General features: G+C 55.8%; 1 protein-coding gene across 1 annotated transcript in view; it reads left to right on the top strand.

Annotated features, from left to right (window-relative positions):
- The window catches only part of tinagl1 (tubulointerstitial nephritis antigen-like 1), a 130,339-nt gene that overhangs the window by 26,236 nt on the left and 84,988 nt on the right, over nt 1-19,115 (top strand). Inside the window, exon 3 of the mRNA XM_068006380.1 lies at nt 12,222-12,285. Within this exon, the coding sequence (XP_067862481.1) occupies nt 12,222-12,285 (64 nt within the window). The remainder of the gene's footprint in view (nt 1-12,221; nt 12,286-19,115) is intronic.

Raw genomic sequence — 19,115 nt, 5'->3', positions numbered from 1 at the left:
AGTCTCTGTCACACTGTCTATACACCGACTGACAGCAGCACTCACAAAATGACTGCTCTCAGCCTCTGTCACACTGTCTAGATACCGACTGACAGCAGCACTCACAGACTGACTGCTCTCAGTCTCTGACACACTGTCTAGACACCGACTGACAGCAGCACTCACAGACTGACTGCTCTCAGTCTCTGTCATACTCTCTAGATACCGACTGACAGCAGCACTCACAGACTGACTGCTCTCAGTCTCTGTCATACTGTCCAAACACCGACTGACAGCAGCACTCACAGACTGACTGCTCTCAGTCTCTGACACACTGTCTAGACACCGACTGACAGCAGCACTCACAGACTGACTGCTCTCAGTTTCTGTCACACTGTCTCTATTTATCGACTGACAGCAGCACTCACAAAATGACTGCTCTCAGTTTCTGTCACACTGTCTCTATTTATCGACTGACAGCAGCACTCACAGACTGACTGCTCTCAGTCTCTGTCACACTGTCTATACACCGACTGACAGCAGCACTCACAGACTGACTGCTCTCAGTCTCTGTCACACTGTCTAGATACCGACTGACAGCAGCACTCACAGACTGACTGCTCTCAGTCTCTGACACACTGTCTAGACACCGACTGACAGCAGCACTCACAGACTGACTGCTCTCAGTCTCTGTCATACTCTCTAGATACCGACTGACAGCAGCACTCACAGACTGACTGCTCTCAGTCTCTGTCATACTGTCCAAACACCGACTGACAGCAGCACTCACAGACTGACTGCTCTCAGTCTCTGACACACTGTCTAGACACCGACTGACAGCAGCACTCACAAAATGACTGCTCTCAGTTTCTGTCACACTGTCTCTATTTATCGACTGACAGCAGCACTCACAGACTGACTGCTCTCAGTCTCTGTCACACTGTCTATACACCGACTGACAGCAGCACTCACAGACTGACTGCTCTCAGTCTCTGTCACACTGTCTATACACCGACTGACAGCAGCACTCACAAAATGACTGCTCTCAGCCTCTGTCACACTGTCTAGATACCGACTGACAGCAGCACTCACAGACTGACTGCTCTCAGTCTCTGTCACACTGTCTCGACACCGACTGACAGCAGCACTCACAGACTGACTGCTCTGTGTCTGACACACTGTCTAGACACCGACTGACAGCAGCACTCACAGACTGACTGCTCTCAGTTTCTGTCACACTGTCTCTATTTATCGACTGACAGCAGCACTCACAGACTGAGTGCTCTCAGTCTCTGACACACTGTCTAGATACCGACTGACAGCAGCACTCACAGACTGACTGCTCTCAGTTTCTGTCACACTGTCTCTATTTATCGACTGACAGCAGCACTCACAAAATGACTGCTCTCAGTTTCTGTCACACTGTCTCTATTTATCGACTGACAGCAGCACTCACAGACTGACTGCTCTCAGTCTCTGTCACACTGTCTATACACCGACTGACAGCAGCACTCACAGACTGACTGCTCTCAGTCTCTGTCACACTGTCTAGATACCGACTGACAGCAGCACTCACAGACTGACTGCTCTCAGTCTCTGTCATACTCTCTAGATACCGACTGACAGCAGCACTCACAGACTGACTGCTCTCAGTCTCTGTCATACTGTCCAAACACCGACTGACAGCAGCACTCACAGACTGACTGCTCTCAGTCTCTGACACACTGTCTAGACACCGACTGACAGCAGCACTCACAAAATGACTGCTCTCAGTTTCTGTCACACTGTCTCTATTTATCGACTGACAGCAGCACTCACAGACTGACTGCTCTCAGTCTCTGTCACACTGTCTAGATACCGACTGACAGCAGCACTCACAGACTGACTGCTCTCAGTCTCTGACACACTGTCTAGACACCGACTGACAGCAGCACTCACAGACTGACTGCTCTCAGTCTCTGTCATACTCTCTAGATACCGACTGACAGCAGCACTCACAGACTGACTGCTCTCAGTCTCTGTCATACTGTCCAAACACCGACTGACAGCAGCACTCACAGACTGACTGCTCTCAGTCTCTGACACACTGTCTAGACACCGACTGACAGCAGCACTCACAAAATGACTGCTCTCAGTTTCTGTCACACTGTCTCTATTTATCGACTGACAGCAGCACTCACAGACTGACTGCTCTCAGCCTCTGTCACACTGTCTAGATACCGACTGACAGCAGCACTCACAGACTGACTGCTCTCAGTCTCTGACACACTGTCTAGACACCGACTGACAGCAGCACTCACAGACTGACTGCTCTCAGTCTCTGTCATACTCTCTAGATACCGACTGACAGCAGCACTCACAGACTGACTGCTCTCAGTCTCTGTCATACTGTCCAAACACCGACTGACAGCAGCACTCACAGACTGACTGCTCTCAGTCTCTGACACACTGTCTAGACACCGACTGACAGCAGCACTCACAGACTGACTGCTCTCAGTTTCTGTCACACTGTCTCTATTTATCGACTGACAGCAGCACTCACAAAATGACTGCTCTCAGTTTCTGTCACACTGTCTCTATTTATCGACTGACAGCAGCACTCACAGACTGACTGCTCTCAGTCTCTGTCACACTGTCTATACACCGACTGACAGCAGCACTCACAGACTGACTGCTCTCAGTCTCTGTCACACTGTCTAGATACCGACTGACAGCAGCACTCACAGACTGACTGCTCTCAGTCTCTGACACACTGTCTAGACACCGACTGACAGCAGCACTCACAGACTGACTGCTCTCAGTCTCTGTCATACTCTCTAGATACCGACTGACAGCAGCACTCACAGACTGACTGCTCTCAGTCTCTGTCATACTGTCCAAACACCGACTGACAGCAGCACTCACAGACTGACTGCTCTCAGTTTCTGTCACACTGTCTCTATTTATCGACTGACAGCAGCACTCACAGACTGACTGCTCTCAGTCTCTGTCACACTGTCTATACACCGACTGACAGCAGCACTCACAGACTGACTGCTCTCAGTCTCTGTCACACTGTCTAGATCCCGACTGACAGCAGCACTCACAGACTGACTGCTCTCAGTCTCTGACACACTGTCTAGACACCGACTGACAGCAGCACTCACAGACTGACTGCTCTCAGTCTCTGTCATACTCTCTAGATACCGACTGACAGCAGCACTCACAGACTGACTGCTCTCAGTCTCTGTCATACTGTCCAAACACCGACTGACAGCAGCACTCACAGACTGACTGCTCTCAGTCTCTGACACACTGTCTAGACACCGACTGACAGCAGCACTCACAAAATGACTGCTCTCAGTTTCTGTCACACTGTCTCTATTTATCGACTGACAGCAGCACTCACAGACTGACTGCTCTCAGTCTCTGTCACACTGTCTATACACCGACTGACAGCAGCACTCACAGACTGACTGCTCTCCGTCTCTGACACACTGTCTATCCACCGACTGACAGCAGCACTCACAGACTGACTGCTCTCAGTCTCTGTCACACTGTCTATACACCGACTGACAGCAGCACTCACAAAATGACTGCTCTCAGCCTCTGTCACACTGTCTAGATACCGACTGACAGCAGCACTCACAGACTGACTGCTCTCAGTCTCTGTCACACTGTCTATACACCGACTGACAGCAGCACTCACAGACTGACTGCTCTCAGTCTCTGTCACACTGTCTAGATACCGACTGACAGCAGCACTCACAGACTGACTGCTCTCAGTCTCTGACACACTGTCTAGACACCGACTGACAGCAGCACTCACAGACTGACTGCTCTCAGTCTCTGTCATACTCTCTAGATACCGACTGACAGCAGCACTCACAGACTGACTGCTCTCAGTCTCTGTCATACTGTCCAAACACCGACTGACAGCAGCACTCACAGACTGACTGCTCTCAGTTTCTGTCACACTGTCTCTATTTATCGACTGACAGCAGCACTCACAGACTGACTGCTCTCAGTCTCTGTCACACTGTCTATACACCGACTGACAGCAGCACTCACAGACTGACTGCTCTCAGTCTCTGTCACACTGTCTAGATCCCGACTGACAGCAGCACTCACAGACTGACTGCTCTCAGTCTCTGACACACTGTCTAGACACCGACTGACAGCAGCACTCACAGACTGACTGCTCTCAGTCTCTGTCATACTCTCTAGATACCGACTGACAGCAGCACTCACAGACTGACTGCTCTCAGTCTCTGTCATACTGTCCAAACACCGACTGACAGCAGCACTCACAGACTGACTGCTCTCAGTCTCTGACACACTGTCTAGACACCGACTGACAGCAGCACTCACAAAATGACTGCTCTCAGTTTCTGTCACACTGTCTCTATTTATCGACTGACAGCAGCACTCACAGACTGACTGCTCTCAGTCTCTGTCACACTGTCTATACACCGACTGACAGCAGCACTCACAGACTGACTGCTCTCCGTCTCTGACACACTGTCTATCCACCGACTGACAGCAGCACTCACAGACTGACTGCTCTCAGTCTCTGTCACACTGTCTATACACCGACTGACAGCAGCACTCACAAAATGACTGCTCTCAGCCTCTGTCACACTGTCTAGATACCGACTGACAGCAGCACTCACAGACTGACTGCTCTCAGTCTCTGTCACACTGTCTATACACTGACTGACAGCAGCACTCACAGACTGACTGCTCTCAGTCTCTGTCACACTGTCTTGACACCGACTGACAGCAGCACTCACAGACTGACTGCTCTGTGTCTGACACACTGTCTAGACACCGACTGACAGCAGCACTCACAGACTGACTGCTCTCAGTTTCTGTCACACTGTCTCTATTTATCGACTGACAGCAGCACTCACAGACTGAGTGCTCTCAGTCTCTGACACACTGTCTAGATACCGACTGACAGCAGCACTCACAGACTGACTGCTCTCAGTTTCTGTCACACTGTCTCTATTTATCGACTGACAGCAGCACTCACAAAATGACTGCTCTCAGTTTCTGTCACACTGTCTCTGTTTATCGACTGACAGCAGCACTCACAGACTGACTGCAGCTGCTAATAAGATTCCCTGCTCCTCCCTTAATGGAGCTGCACAGTGGGATTTAAAGGGGGCAGTTTCACTCACACTGAAGGATTTGGATTGGAAGGTTTGCGCGAATTAAAGGGTTTTATTTTGCTTCATTCTGCACTGAACCTTTTTCCCAGTAAGTGTGGGAAACGAGAGCTGGGGATTTTAAGGCCATGTGAGAAGTCTGGGAGAGGCTGAAGTGAGGATTGCGGACAGGGTGTAGTCGGTGTCCTGGTGTTGGGGATCACAGGTTTCCACTCAATAAACCAAATCCCATTTGATTATGTGGTTTTTTACTGATCATTTTTGGACTTTATCCTGCAATTTCACCCATTTTATTTTCTTGTGGCCTCGTTAATGGCTCAGCAGGTAACGAGACTGCCTGGGGAGGTGCAGAGTGACACAAAGGCTGAAGGTCACAGGTCAAGCTCCTAGTCTGTGATGTTAGTTACTGTAAAGCTGGGGCGGGGGTGGAGAGACTGCAGTCGATCTTCGTGACCCTAAGTTATGGAGCGAGGGGGACAAATCAGGTTATTACTGTGAGTCAGAACCCCTGGGCTGTTATTACTGTGAGTCGGAACCCCCAGGGATTTATTACTGTGAGTCGGAACCCCCAGGGATTTATTACTGTGAGTCGGAACCCCCAGGGATTTATTACTGTGAGTCGGAACCCCCAGGGATTTATTACTGTGAGTCGGGACCCCCGGGGATTTATTACTGTGAGTCGGGACCCCCGGGGATTTATTACTGTGAGTCGGGACCCCCAGGGATTTATTACTGTGAGTCGGGAGCCCCGGGGATTTATTACTGTGAGTCGGGAGCCCCGGGGATTTATTACTGTGAGTCGGGACCCCCGGGGATTTATTACTGTGAGTCGGGACCCCCGGGGATTTATTACTGTGAGTCGGGACCCCCGGGGATTTATTACTGAGAGTCGGGAGCCCCGGGGATTTATTACTGTGAGTCGGGACCCCCAGGGATTTATTACTGTGAGTCGGGACCCCCAGGGATTTATTACTGTGAGTCGGGACGCAGGGTTCAGTCTGGAGATGGTGTCAGTCTGTGTAACAGGTACCGTGCTGTTAACTGGATGAGGTCACTTTCCCCAGATGAATCTGTGCCAAGCCCTTATCTCCATCGGATTACACATGTGGCCAGCCAATAGTGGAAGTGTTGATGATTCCTGTCCATCAGTCAGGAACTGCTAACACCCGTTTAATGCACACACCCTGACCATGTATTTTGAGTTTGAGTCCTTGTTCAGGTCTCTCGTGCCTCTCTCTTGCCCAGCTCCGTTCCCCACTGAAATGGGACAGGAGACCACTGATTTATGGCCCTTTACCACACTTGTAGACTAGGGAGTGTGAAGTGCCCGAGGGCACCCCCAGGGGTGTAACGCAGCCTCAGATTTCCACGCTCAGTCATCAAAAGTTGCGATCCTACGGGGACCTAAATGTAACACTGTCAGAAATGTCCTGTCAGACACCAAACCAGTTGTGGATATTGTCTCATGGGGAGTAAGGGAGGGGCTTCTTTGAATAGAGCATAAATCCCAGTCCTCGTTCTCCCGGTCCCCCCGGTCCCCGATCCCTCGTTCTCCCCGGTCCCCCCGATCCCTCGTTCTCCCCGGTCCCCCCGATCCCTCGTTCTCCCGGTCCCCCCGATCCCTCGTTCTCCCCGGTCCCCCCGATCCCTCGTTCTCCCCGGTCCCCCCGATCCCTCGTTCTCCCCGGTCCCCCCGATCCCTCGTTCTCCCCGGTCCCCCCGATCCCTCGTTCTCCCCGGTCCCCCCGATCCCTCGTTCTCCCCGGTCCCCCCGATCCCTCGTTCTCCCCGGTCCCCCCGATCCCTCGTTCTCCCCGGTCCCCCCGATCCCTCGTTCTCCCCGGTCCCCCCGATCCCTCGTTCTCCCCGGTCCCCCCGATCCCTCGTTCTCCCCGGTCCCCCCGATCCCTCGTTCTCCCCGGTCCCCCCGATCCCCCGTTCTCCCCGGTCCCCCCGATCCCCCGTTCTCCCCGGTCCCCCCGTTCTCCCCGGTCCCCCCGGTCCCCCCGATCCCCCCCGTTCTCCCCGGTCCCCCCGATTCTCCCCGGTCCCCCCGATCCCCCCCGTTCTCCCCGGTCCCCCCGATCCCCCCCGTTCTCCCCGGTCCCCCCGATCCCCCCCATTCTCCCCGGTCCCCCCGATCCCTCGTCCTCCCCGATCCCCTCGGTCCCCCCGGTCCCCCCGGTCCCCCCGGTCCCCCCGGTCCCCCCGATCCCCCCGGTCCCCCCGTTCTCCCCGGTCCCCCCGATCTCCCCGGTCCCCCCGATCCCCCCCGATCCCCCCCGTTCTCCCCGGTCCCCCCGATCCCCCCCGTTCTCCCCGGTCCCCCCGATCCCTCGTCCTCCCCGATCCCTCGTCCTCCCCGATCCCCCCGATCCCCCCCGTTCTCCCCGGTCCCCCCGATCTCCCCGGTCCCCCCGATCCCCCCCGTTCTCCCCGGTCCCCCCGATCCCTCGTCCTCCCCGATCCCTCGTCCTCCCCGTTCCCCCCGTTCCCCCCGTTCCCCCCGGTCCCCCCGGTCCCCCCGGTCCCCCCGGTCCCCCCGATCCCCCCGTTCTCCCCGTTCTCCCCGTTCTCCCCGTTCTCCCCGGTCCCCCCGATCCCTCGTCCCCCCCGTTCCTCCCGGTCCCCCCCGTTCCTCCCGGTCCCCCCCGTTCCTCCCGGTCCCCCCCGTTCCTCCCGGTCCCCCCCGTTCCTCCCGGTCCCCCCCGTTCCTCCCGGTCCCCCCCGGTCCCCCCGTTCCCCCCCGGTCTCCCAGTCCCGGCTAGCCCAGTACCAGCACTCTCATCTGTGAGTCAGCAGGTTGTGGGTTCAAACCCCACTCCAGAGACTTGGGCACATAATTTAGGCTGCCACTCCCAGTGCAGTACTGAGGGAGTGCTGCACTGTCGGAGGTGCCGTCTTTCAGATGAGACGTTAAATCAAAGTTCTGTTTGCCCTCTCAGGTGGACGTAAAAGATCCCATAGCAATATTCGAAGAAGAGCAGGGGAGTTCTCTCTGGTGTTGTGGAGAATATTTATCCCTCAACCAACATCAGATGATCTGGTCATTGTCTCATTGCTGTTTGTGGGATCTCGCTGAGCGCAAATTGGCTGCCACATTTCCTACATTCCAACAGTGACTACACTTCAAAAATACTTCATTGCCTGTAACCCCAGTCCTGTCCTTGTCCCTTGCCCCCAACCCCACTTTGTGGTGACCCCGCGACTATCTTCCGCCTGGTTGCAGGCTGACACACTTGCTTGCTTCTGTCGTACCAACTGTCGGGTGGACGGGGATGCCAGGCCGGGGCCAGTGAAACCTCTGACCTGAGGCTTGGCCAAGCTGTGTCCCCCCTCCCCCTGACGTGAGGACCATGTTTGGGGCAGGAGGAGACAGCTGGCTTATCGCGAGCCTTCTGTTTTTCGGCAGGAGTGCGCTGATAGGCCCGTAGTTTTCCGGGGCCTCAGTTCTTCTGGGCTGTGCTGGTGGAGACCCTTTCTCTGCGGACACCATCTCTGGGAGTGGCTGTGGTTGTGGTTATGGTTGTGGTGGGCGAGGTTCCTTTCTTAGAGGGGTCCTGAGGTGGAGGCTCCTACTGGAGACGTAGGCAAACTTGGTGATTGTTGCTAGGATACAGGTTAGGTTTCCTCGAGGACAGCTCTCTATCCTGTGAATTTTAGACTCCTGTCTGCAGTGGGTGCTGCTGAGGAGGGCCTGTAGGGGGGAGTTACATACCTGAGATTGCAGCGGACACTCCTCCAGGATTAGCAAGGTGGCCTCTGTATTATGCTCTGTGCAGGAGGGACATTTTGTAATACTGCCAGGAATTCCGTGTGGCTACAGACTCCATCACATTCCTCCAAATCGTCACTCGCTGCAGGTTACTGAAAGTGAATTTTGCAATAATTACCACAAGGTGTGACCCTATTAACCCTGGAATGTGAGGGTAAATGGGACTCGGAGGGAACCTTCCTCTGTCTCACTTTAAATCGTGTGCATGTTATTTTTCTCTCCCACTCCTCTTGAAGACTCTGGTGCTCACTGGGGTACAGGTTCCACGGGCACTGACTCTCACTGGGGTACGGGTTCCATGGGCACTGACTCTCACTGGGGTACAGGTTCCACGGGCACTGACTCTCACTGGGGTACAGGTTCCACGGGCACTGACTCTCACTGGGGTACGGGTTCCATGGGCACTGACTCTCACTGGGGTACGGGTTCCATGGGCACTGACTCTCACTGGGGTACAGGTTCCACGGGCACTGACTCTCACTGGGGTACGGGTTCCACGGGCACTGACTCTCACTGGGGTACAGGTTCCATGGGCACTGACTCTCACTGGGGTACAGGTTCCATGGGCACTGACTCTCACTGGGGTACAGGTTCCACGGGCACTGACTCTCACTGGGGTACAGGTTCCATGGGCACTGACTCTCACTGGGGTACAGGTTCCATGGGCACTGACTCTCACTGGGGTACAGGTTCCACGGGCACTGACTCTCACTGGGGTACAGGTTCCATGGGCACTGACTCTCACTGGGGTACGGGTTCCATGGGCACTGACTCTCACTGGGGTACGGGTTCCATGGGCACTGACTCTCACTGGGGTACAGGTTCCATGGGCACTGACTCTCACTGGGGTACGGGTTCCATGGGCACTGACTCTCACTGGGGTACGGGTTCCATGGGAACTGACTCTCACTGGGGTACAGGTTCCACGGGCACTGACTCTCACTGGGGTACAGGTTCCACGGGCGCTGACTCTCACTGGGGTACAGGTTCCATGGGCACTGACTCTCACTGGGGTACAGGTTCCACGGGCGCTGACTCTCACTGGGGTACAGGTTCCATGGGCACTGACTCTCACTGGGGTACAGGTTCCATGGGCACTGACTCTCACTGGGGTACAGGTTCCACGGGCGCTGACTCTCACTGGGGTACAGGTTCCATGGGCACTGACTCTCACTGGGGTACAGGTTCCACGGGCACTGACTCTCACTGGGGTACAGGTTCCACGGGCGCTGACTCTCACTGGGGTACAGGTTCCATGGGCACTGACTCTCACTGGGGTACAGGTTCCATGGGCACTGACTCTCACTGGGGTACAGGTTCCACGGGCGCTGACTCTCACTGGGGTACAGGTTCCATGGGCACTGACTCTCACTGGGGTACAGGTTCCATGGGCACTGACTCTCACTGGGGTACGGGTTCCATGGGCACTGACTCTCACTGGGGTACAGGTTCCATGGGCACTGACTCTCACTGGGGTACGGGTTCCACAGACACTGACTCTCACTGGGGTACAGGTTCCATGGGAACTGACTCTCACTGGGGTACAGGTTCCACGGGCGCTGACTCTCACTGGGGTACGGGTTCCACAGACACTGACTCTCACTGGGGTACAGGTTCCATGGGCATTGACTCTCACTGGGGTACAGGTTCCATGGGCACTGACTCTCACTGGGGTACGGGTTCCATGGGAACTGACTCTCACTGGGGTACAGGTTCCATGGGCACTGACTCTCACTGGGGTACGGGTTCCATGGGCACTGACTCTCACTGGGGTACGGGTTCCATGGGAACTGACTCTCACTGGGGTACAGGTTCCACGGGCACTGACTCTCACTGGGGTACGGGTTCCATGGGCACTGACTCTCACTGGGGTACAGGTTCCATGGGCACTGACTCTCACTGGGGTACAGGTTCCATGGGCACTGACTCTCACTGGGGTACAGGTTCCATGGGCACTGACTCTCACTGGGGTACAGGTTCCATGGGCACTGACTCTCACTGGATAGGGGTTCCATGGGCACTGACACTCACTGGGAGAAGCAGTGCGGAGGGTGAGTGGGTTTGATGAGGTAAATCAGGAGGAACTATTTCTTGAGGTCAGTTAGTCGTTAATGAGGGGGCATTGATGTAACAGGGTGAGGTTCTGCCGTGTGTTTTTATGGGGACAGTTGTGTGCTGGGGTTACATTCCTTCCCTCCCTCTCACCGTGCTGCTGATTGCGTCCCAAATCCTCGAGACAGGGTCAGTGGAATATTGAATATTGGGGGTTGGTGTTTCACAGCTTAGTGATGGACCAGGGGTGCCCACCTCACTGAGGGGCAGACTTTGGGGCGGGTTCCTGCTGTTTGAGGGGGGGCTCTCAAGGCCCGAGTCGGGCCGAAGGAAACAGCTCACTAAAGTTTAAAAATGTTCTTCCAGGATCAAGGGCCCAGCTATTGTAAAGATAATTGATCCTTTTGGATACAGCGAGAGGGCAGGAAAATGGCACTAAATGGATAGCACAGGTGCGATGGGTCGAATGGCCTCCTGCTGTGCTGTAAGATTCTGTGGGGTAGATGTTATCTCTTGGGTGGCCGGCAGCGAAGAGGCCGGAGCCGTTATGAAGCCTGATTTAAACAGACCCAGTGATCTGCGGGCATCAAACCAGCTTGGTTGATGCAGCTCGTGGAATTGGGGCAGGTCGGCAGCAAGGTAAGGTCTGGGGGAGGGGGTGAGGGTCCTGATCACGGGGGATTGTCTGAGGCAGCAGCAGCCTAGTTTATTTTCGTGGGGCCCGGAGGAGCCCTACAGGGGCCTCTCTGGCCGGTAAACGTGCTTCGAGAATGCACAGAGCTCGCTCCAACCTAAAATGGTAATCGCCATCTTATGCACATCGTAGGACCTCGATTTATATATTGGTCGGGGCCTCATAACACCATGACCCACGGTGGCCTCCTGTGTAAATAGCAGCAGCTGGAACGTCAGGGTTAACCGCGCATTAATTAAACCCACCCCATCTTGAGGCCTTTATCATCTCTATAACGTTGATTTCTCTCTCCCTCTCTGCCTCCCTCTCTGTTCGTCTCAGTCTCTCTGACTCTGTCTCTCTCTCTCTGACTCTGTCTCTCTCCCTCTGTCTCTCTCTCCCTCTCTCTGTGTCTCTCTCTTTGTCTCTGTCTCTCTCGCTCTGTCACGCTCTCTCTCACTGTGTCTGTCTGTCTCTGTGTGTGTGTGTGTGTGTGTCTGTCTCTCTCTCTGTCTCTCTCTGTCTCTTTGTCTGTCTTGCTCTCTCCCCCTCTCGATGGTCCCGTACTAAATATCTCTCCCTTTCTCTCTAGGTTGTACAAAGAATGGGCTCAAGTACCCAACAGGAGCCACTTACAGGGAGAACTGCAACCTGTGGTAAGGATTAACTGCACTTGGCCTCATTCAGTGACCGTGCTGGGAAGCTTTCATTCTGTGTGTTTGCAAACTGTAGATTGTAGAATGAAAATGTGGAATAAGCCAAAACCAGAAGATGCTCAACAATCTGATGGGTGTGGAAAGTAAGAACTTGCATTTATAGAACATACCGCACCTTTCACGATCTCAGGACGTCCTAAAACACTTTACAGCCAATGAAGTGCATTTTAAGTGTAATCACTGTTGTAATATACGAAACACTGCAGCCAATTTGTGCACAGCAAGGCCCCACAAACAGCAAAGTGATAATGAGCAGATAATCTGTTTTATTGATGTTGGTTGAGTGATAAATATTGGCCAGGACACCGGGGAGAACTTCCCTGCTTTTCTTCGAATAGTATCTTTTACGTTCACCTGAGAGGGCAGACAGAGCCTCGGTTTAATGTCTCATCCGAAAGACGGCACCTCCGGCAGTGCAGCACTCCCTCAGTACTGCACTGGAGTGTCAGCCTGGATTATGGGCTCAAATCCCTGGAGTGGGATTTAAACCCACCACCTCCTGACTGCCCACTGGGCCATGGCTGACCTGTGACCTGTATCTGATCGGTAGCAACAAGCTGACGTTTGTTCTGTTTCTTTTTATTGAGATACCAAAAGGTTTACACTAAATGTTACAGATGAATTGGCACTACATGTTCGTGGCTGAAGTAACCAAAGTTCGTTAATGTCGATATTCATGACCATTCCGAGTGAACATAATGGCATAACTGAGTGATAATCGAGGTTTACCCCAGTTTGTTTGTGCACATACTGGACGAGTTGGAGAAGTTTTCTGTGGTTTTGACTGTGCGACATTTGGTAAGAGCAGTAGGAAAGGGGAAAAAACATGAGTCATGGGGCAAAGGGCAGAGCAATTACTGAGAGTGGGAGGGGAGGCCCTGGTGAGTGTTTGGAGTAAATAATACTTTGCTCAGAGGGAGAAAGGAAGTGACAAAGAAGAGGTGGGATTGAGTGAGAATAGACACAGGGCTGGGACACGGAAAATTCTCCAGGAACACAAAATGTGAGAGAGAGAGAGATTATCCCTAGAGGTCAGTGAGGCCTTGGGTACAAGCTGCTCCCTGTTCCCATTTATAAACAGCCAGGGACAAGCACTGAAAATGTTAGAATACTGAGCTTTATAATGGGCCGGGGGTGGGGGCAGAGGGGACGCAGACATCAAACCTCGCCACCTCGGCACTTCCTCACTGAGCTACAAGCCTGATCGTTCCTCCCCGATGAGTTATTGTTTTTCTATCTTCACACTCTTCCCCTGGAGAACAGTGTGAAGTAGTGGGAGGATTCACAGTCTGACAGGCCGCAATGTGAACGCTCCTTCCATGGCTGTAACCATCGTTGTCTGGAGCTCCGGCCTCCGCTCCCCGGGCCTGTCTGGAGCTCCGGCCTCCGCTCCCCGGGACTGTCTGGAGCTCCGGCCTCCGCTCCCCGGGCCTGTCTGGAGCTCCGGCCTCACCTCCCCGGGCCTGTCTGGAGCTCCGGCCTCCGCTCCCCGGGACTGTCTGGAGCTCCGGCCTCCGCTCCCCGGGCCTGTCTGGAGCTCCGGCCTCCGCTCCCCGGGCCTGTCTGGAGCTCCGGCCTCCGCTCCCCGGGCCTGTCTGGAGCTCCGGCCTCCGCTCCCCGGGCCTGTCTGGAGCTCCGGCCTCCGCTCCCCGGGCCTGTCTGGAGCTCCGGCCTCCGCTCCCCGGGCCTGTCTGGAGCTCCGGCCTCCGCTCCCCGGGCCTGTCTGGAGCTCCGGCCTCCGCTCCCCGGGCCTGTCTGGAGCTCCGGCCTCCGCTCCCCGGGCCTGTCTGGAGCTCCGGCCTCCGCTCCCCGGGCCTGTCTGGAGCTCCGGCCTCCGCTCCCCGGGCCTGTCTGGAGCTCCGGCCTCCGCTCCCCGGGCCTGTCTGGAGCTCCGGCCTCCGCTCCCCGGGCCTGTCTGGAGCTCCGGCCTCCGCTCCCCGGGCCTGTCTGGAGCTCCGGCCTCCGCTCCCCGGGCCTGTCTGGAGCTCCGGCCTCCGCTCCCCGGGCCTGTCTGGAGCTCCGGCCTCCGCTCCCCGGGCCTGTCTGGAGCTCCGGCCTCCGCTCCCCGGGCCTGTCTGGAGCTCCGGCCTCCGCTCCCCGGGCCTGTCTGGAGCTCCGGCCTCCGCTCCCCGGGCCTGTCTGGAGCTCCGGCCTCCGCTCCCCGGGCCTGTCTGGAGCTCCGGCCTCCGCTCCCCGGGCCTGTCTGGAGCTCCGGCCTCCGCTCCCCGGGCCTGTCTGGAGCTCCGGCCTCCGCTCCCCGGGCCTGTCTGGAGCTCCGGCCTCCGCTCCCCGGGCCTGTCTGGAGCTCCGGCCTCCGCTCCCCGGGCCTGTCTGGAGCTCCGGCCTCCGCTCCCCGGGCCTGTCTGGAGCTCCGGCCTCCGCTCCCCGGGCCTGTCTGGAGCTCCGGCCTCCGCTCCCCGGGCCTGTCTGGAGCTCCGGCCTCCGCTCCCCGGGCCTGTCTGGAGCTCCGGCCTCCGCTCCCCGGGCCTGTCTGGAGCTCCGGCCTCCGCTCCCCGGGCCTGTCTGGAGCTCCGGCCTCCGCTCCCCGGGCCTGTCTGGAGCTCCGGCCTCCGCTCCCCGGGCCTGTCTGGAGCTCCGGCCTCCGCTCCCCGGGCCTGTCTGGAGCTCCGGCCTCCGCTCCCCGGGCCTGTCTGGAGCTCCGGCCTCCGCTCCCCGGGCCTGTCTGGAGCTCCGGCCTCCGCTCCCCGGGCCTGTCTGGAGCTCCGGCCTCCGCTCCCCGGGCCTGTCTGGAGCTCCGGCCTCCGCTCCCCGGGCCTGTCTGGAGCTCCGGCCTCCGCTCCCCGGGCCTGTCTGGAGCTCCGGCCTCCGCTCCCCGGGCCTGTCTGGAGCTCCGGCCTCCGCTCCCCGGGCCTGTCTGGAGCTCCGGCCTCCGCTCCCCGGGCCTGTCTGGAGCTCCGGCCTCCGCTCCCCGGGCCTGTCTGGAGCTCCGGCCTCCGCTCCCCGGGCCTGTCTGGAGCTCCGGCCTCCGCTCCCCGGGCCTGTCTGGAGCTCCGGCCTCCGCTCCCCGGGCCTGTCTGGAGCTCCGGCCTCCGCTCCCCGGGCCTGTCTGGAGCTCCGGCCTCCGCTCCCCGGGCCTGTCTGGAGCTCCGGCCTCCGCTCCCCGGGCCTGTCTGGAGCTCCGGCCTCCGCTCCCCGGGCCTGTCTGGAGCTCCGGCCTCCGCTCCCCGGGCCTGTCTGGAGCTCCGGCCTCCGCTCCCCGGGCCTGTCTGGAGCTCCGGCCTCCGCTCCCCGGGCCTGTCTGGAGCTCCGGCCTCCGCTCCCCGGGCCTGTCTGGAGCTCCGGCCTCCGCTCCCCGGGCCTGTCTGGAGCTCCGGCCTCCGCTCCCCGGGCCTGTCTGGAGCTCCGGCCTCCGCTCCCCGGGCCTGTCTGGAGCTCCGGCCTCCGCTCCCCGGGCCTGTCTGGAGCTCCGGCCTCCGCTCCCCGGGCCTGTCTGGAGCTCCGGCCTCCGCTCCCCGGGCCTGTCTGGAGCTCCGGCCTCCGCTCCCCGGGCCTGTCTGGAGCTCCGGCCTCCGCTCCCCGGGCCTGTCTGGAGCTCCGGCCTCCGCTCCCCGGGCCTGTCTGGAGCTCCGGCCTCCGCTCCCCGGGCCTGTCTGGAGCTCCGGCCTCCGCTCCCCGGGCCTGTCTGGAGCTCCGGCCTCCGCTCCCCGGGCCTGTCTGGAGCTCCGGCCTCCGCTCCCCGGGCCTGTCTGGAGCTCCGGCCTCCGCTCCCCGGGCCTGTCTGGAGCTCCGGCCTCCGCTCCCCGGGCCTGTCTGGAGCTCCGGCCTCCGCTCCCCGGGCCTGTCTGGAGCTCCGGCCTCCGCTCCCCGGGCCTGTCTAGACCGGGGTTTGAACCCTGTACCTACTGACTCAGAGGCAGGAATGTTATCATTGAGCCAATGGCCCACATCAGCCCTATAAGTGTGACTGTGTTTCCTTTTGTTTTATGTATCCCACCATTGCCCCATGGCACTCACTTTATTTACTGACCTTCCTCCCGGGCTTGTTATTTTATTTAATTATTCTCCCTCGGGGTGTTTCCCATTTGAAAGCGGCCGTCACTGTAGACATGGCTTCTGTTACCAGCTGTAATTAGAGATGGAAACCACCACTTTCCTCGTCCCACTGACGTACAGTCCCCATCATATCCTTCATTTTGCCACCGCCAACACATTTGACTGCTCGGACTGGCACCTCACACATATAAATGGCGGGGATCCCAGCAGCGGGTGTCCCAGATATACACTGAGTGTACTGTACACACATAGGAGCTGGCACTGAGACACACACGGGCCATACAGTACCAGACGGGAGTGAATCGTTCCCTTTTACCCACTGAGAACTGTACTTGTACAGGAGCTGACACTGAGACACACACAAGCTGTAGTAGGTGTTATATACTGTACTTTATTTGTGACATTAACTTATTACACCACTTGGCATTTGACAGAAGCCTCATCTGTGATTTCAGAAGACAGGGCCTACTGTAGCCTCTCCTGTGGAGTGTGGAGAGCTGCAGTTTAAGCAGGGCTAGTTATTATTTCCCAGCTCCAGCCTAAGGGTAGTAGAGATTTTTCGAAAACAAACAACAGATATTTCCGTGCCTGTGTACAGAAAGACTAACCACAACTTGTGCCTGACAGAGGCAGCTGGAGGGTTCACCGTGACAGGTGCCTTAACCAGTAATTATACATCATTATGGGAGGAATGAATCTCAGCTCGGTATGGTTAACATGGCCTCATTAGAGAGTTTGTCGTAATATCCTGTTCAATAAAATGCTCACATTGTCAAAGTTAAAAGTGGAAATGAGTGTTTCAAGGAGTGTCAGGAACCGTTAATATGGGCGAGACTGTGGGAGATGACAGGGAATGAGCACTGGCTGTGTCGCTAATCGCACAACGTGTGCTGTTCTCAAATATTTGCTCCTCTATTGTACTGGTGATGCAGCTTACCCACTGTGTACTGTACATGTACAGGGGCTGACACTGAGACACACACGGGCCATACAGTACCAGACAGGAGTGAATCATTCCCTTTTACCCACTGTGTACAGTACATGTACAGGAGCTGACACTGGGGGACACACGGGCGTACAGTCCCTGACGGGAGTGAATCATTCCCTTTCTCCCACTGTGTACTGTACATGTACAGGAGCTGACACTGAGACACACACGGGCCGTACAGTGTCAGACTATAGAACCATAGAAGTTTACAGCACAGAAGCAGGCCACTCAGCTAATTGTGTCTGTGCTGGCTCCTTGACCGTACTGAGATGCCCATAAGTGTCAGAAGGTCATTTGCCAAATCCATCCTCTCCATCTGACATGCACATAGGGCTTAGTAATTAGCAAGCAGCAGTAGGCCCCAGGCCTCACATCCTGCCCCCGCTCCCCTGCCCACCCCCCACCAGGGACATCAATGCTAACTTTAGGCCCTGATCTTTGCCTCAGTTGAAGCTGGGCTCTCCATGCTCTGTGTGGGTCAGTACCATACAGGGCAGTGCCTCTACCCAGTCAACATGGGGGAGGGAACTCGATGTAAGATCAGTGGTGATAAAGCTGGCCCAGGTTTCCTTTTTTTCAGTAAGTGGGAGGTTTGTTTGTATTCAATGTTGCAAAGCTGATTGTTTCATTTGCAGTAATAATGCTTTTCATTTTAGTCCCAGTCTATAAATTAGTCTCACTTCAAGGCAAGTAGCAACACTTTGTTCCCTACCTGCGGAAGCTGTAATTTCCCGTTGGGGGCTGATGAAAGGCTGTGCTTCGTGCGCTAGGTCATTTTGAGTTTGAGTTTCTGTGATGAGCCTTTTAGTTTGCACAAGCTGTACCAATGAAATTAGAATCATACAGCACAGAAGGAAACGATGGGGGCGGGGCGGAGGGCAGTTCTGGATTTAGTTCTAGGAAATGAAGAGGGGCAGGTGGAAGAAGCAGCAGTGGGAGAACATTTTGGTTGTAGTGATCATTATACAGTTAGTTTTAGCATAGTTATGGAAAAGGACAAAGACAGAGCAGGAGTTAAAGTTTTCAATAGGGGAAAGGCCAATTTTACTAAACTGAGAAGTGATTTAGCAGAAGTAAACTGGAAACAGCTACTTGAAGGTAAATCAGTGTCAGAGCAGTGGGAGACATTCAAAGGGGTGATTCGAGGGGTTCAGGGCAAACATGTTCCCACAAAGAAAAAGGGAGGGGCTGCCAAATCTAGAGCCACCTGGATGACAAGAAGCATTCAGGGTAAGATAAGGCAGAAAAAGAAAGCCTATGATAGACACCGGGAACTCAATACTACGGAAAGCTTAGAGGTGTATACAAAGTGCAGGGGTGAAGTTAAAGAGGAAATTAGGAAAGCAAAGAGAGGGCATGAGAAAATATTAGCAGGTAAAATCAAAGAAAACCCAAAGATGTTTTATAAATACATTAAGAGCAAGAGGATAACTGAGGAAAGAGTAGGGCCTATTAGAGACCAAAAAGGTAAACTATGTGTGGAGGCGGAAGATGTGGGTATGGTTCTTAATGAATACTTTGCATCTGTCTTCACAAAGGAGAGGGGTGATATAGGGATTGAAGTTAAGGAGGAGGAGTGTGAAATATTGGATGGGATAAACATAGTGAGAGAGGAAGTATTAAGGGGATTAGCATCTTTGAAAGTGGATAAATCACCAGGGCCGGATGAAATGTATCCCAGGCTGTTAAAAGAAACCAGGGGGGAAATAGCGGAGGCTTTAACAATCATTTTCCAAACTTCACTGGATACAGGCGAGGTGCCGGAGGA

Source organism: Heptranchias perlo, chromosome 26 (genome assembly GCF_035084215.1).
Source record: "Heptranchias perlo isolate sHepPer1 chromosome 26, sHepPer1.hap1, whole genome shotgun sequence".
NCBI classification, from domain to species: Eukaryota; Metazoa; Chordata; class Chondrichthyes; order Hexanchiformes; family Hexanchidae; genus Heptranchias; species Heptranchias perlo.
This window is presented reverse-complemented; position numbering and strand designations above follow the sequence as displayed.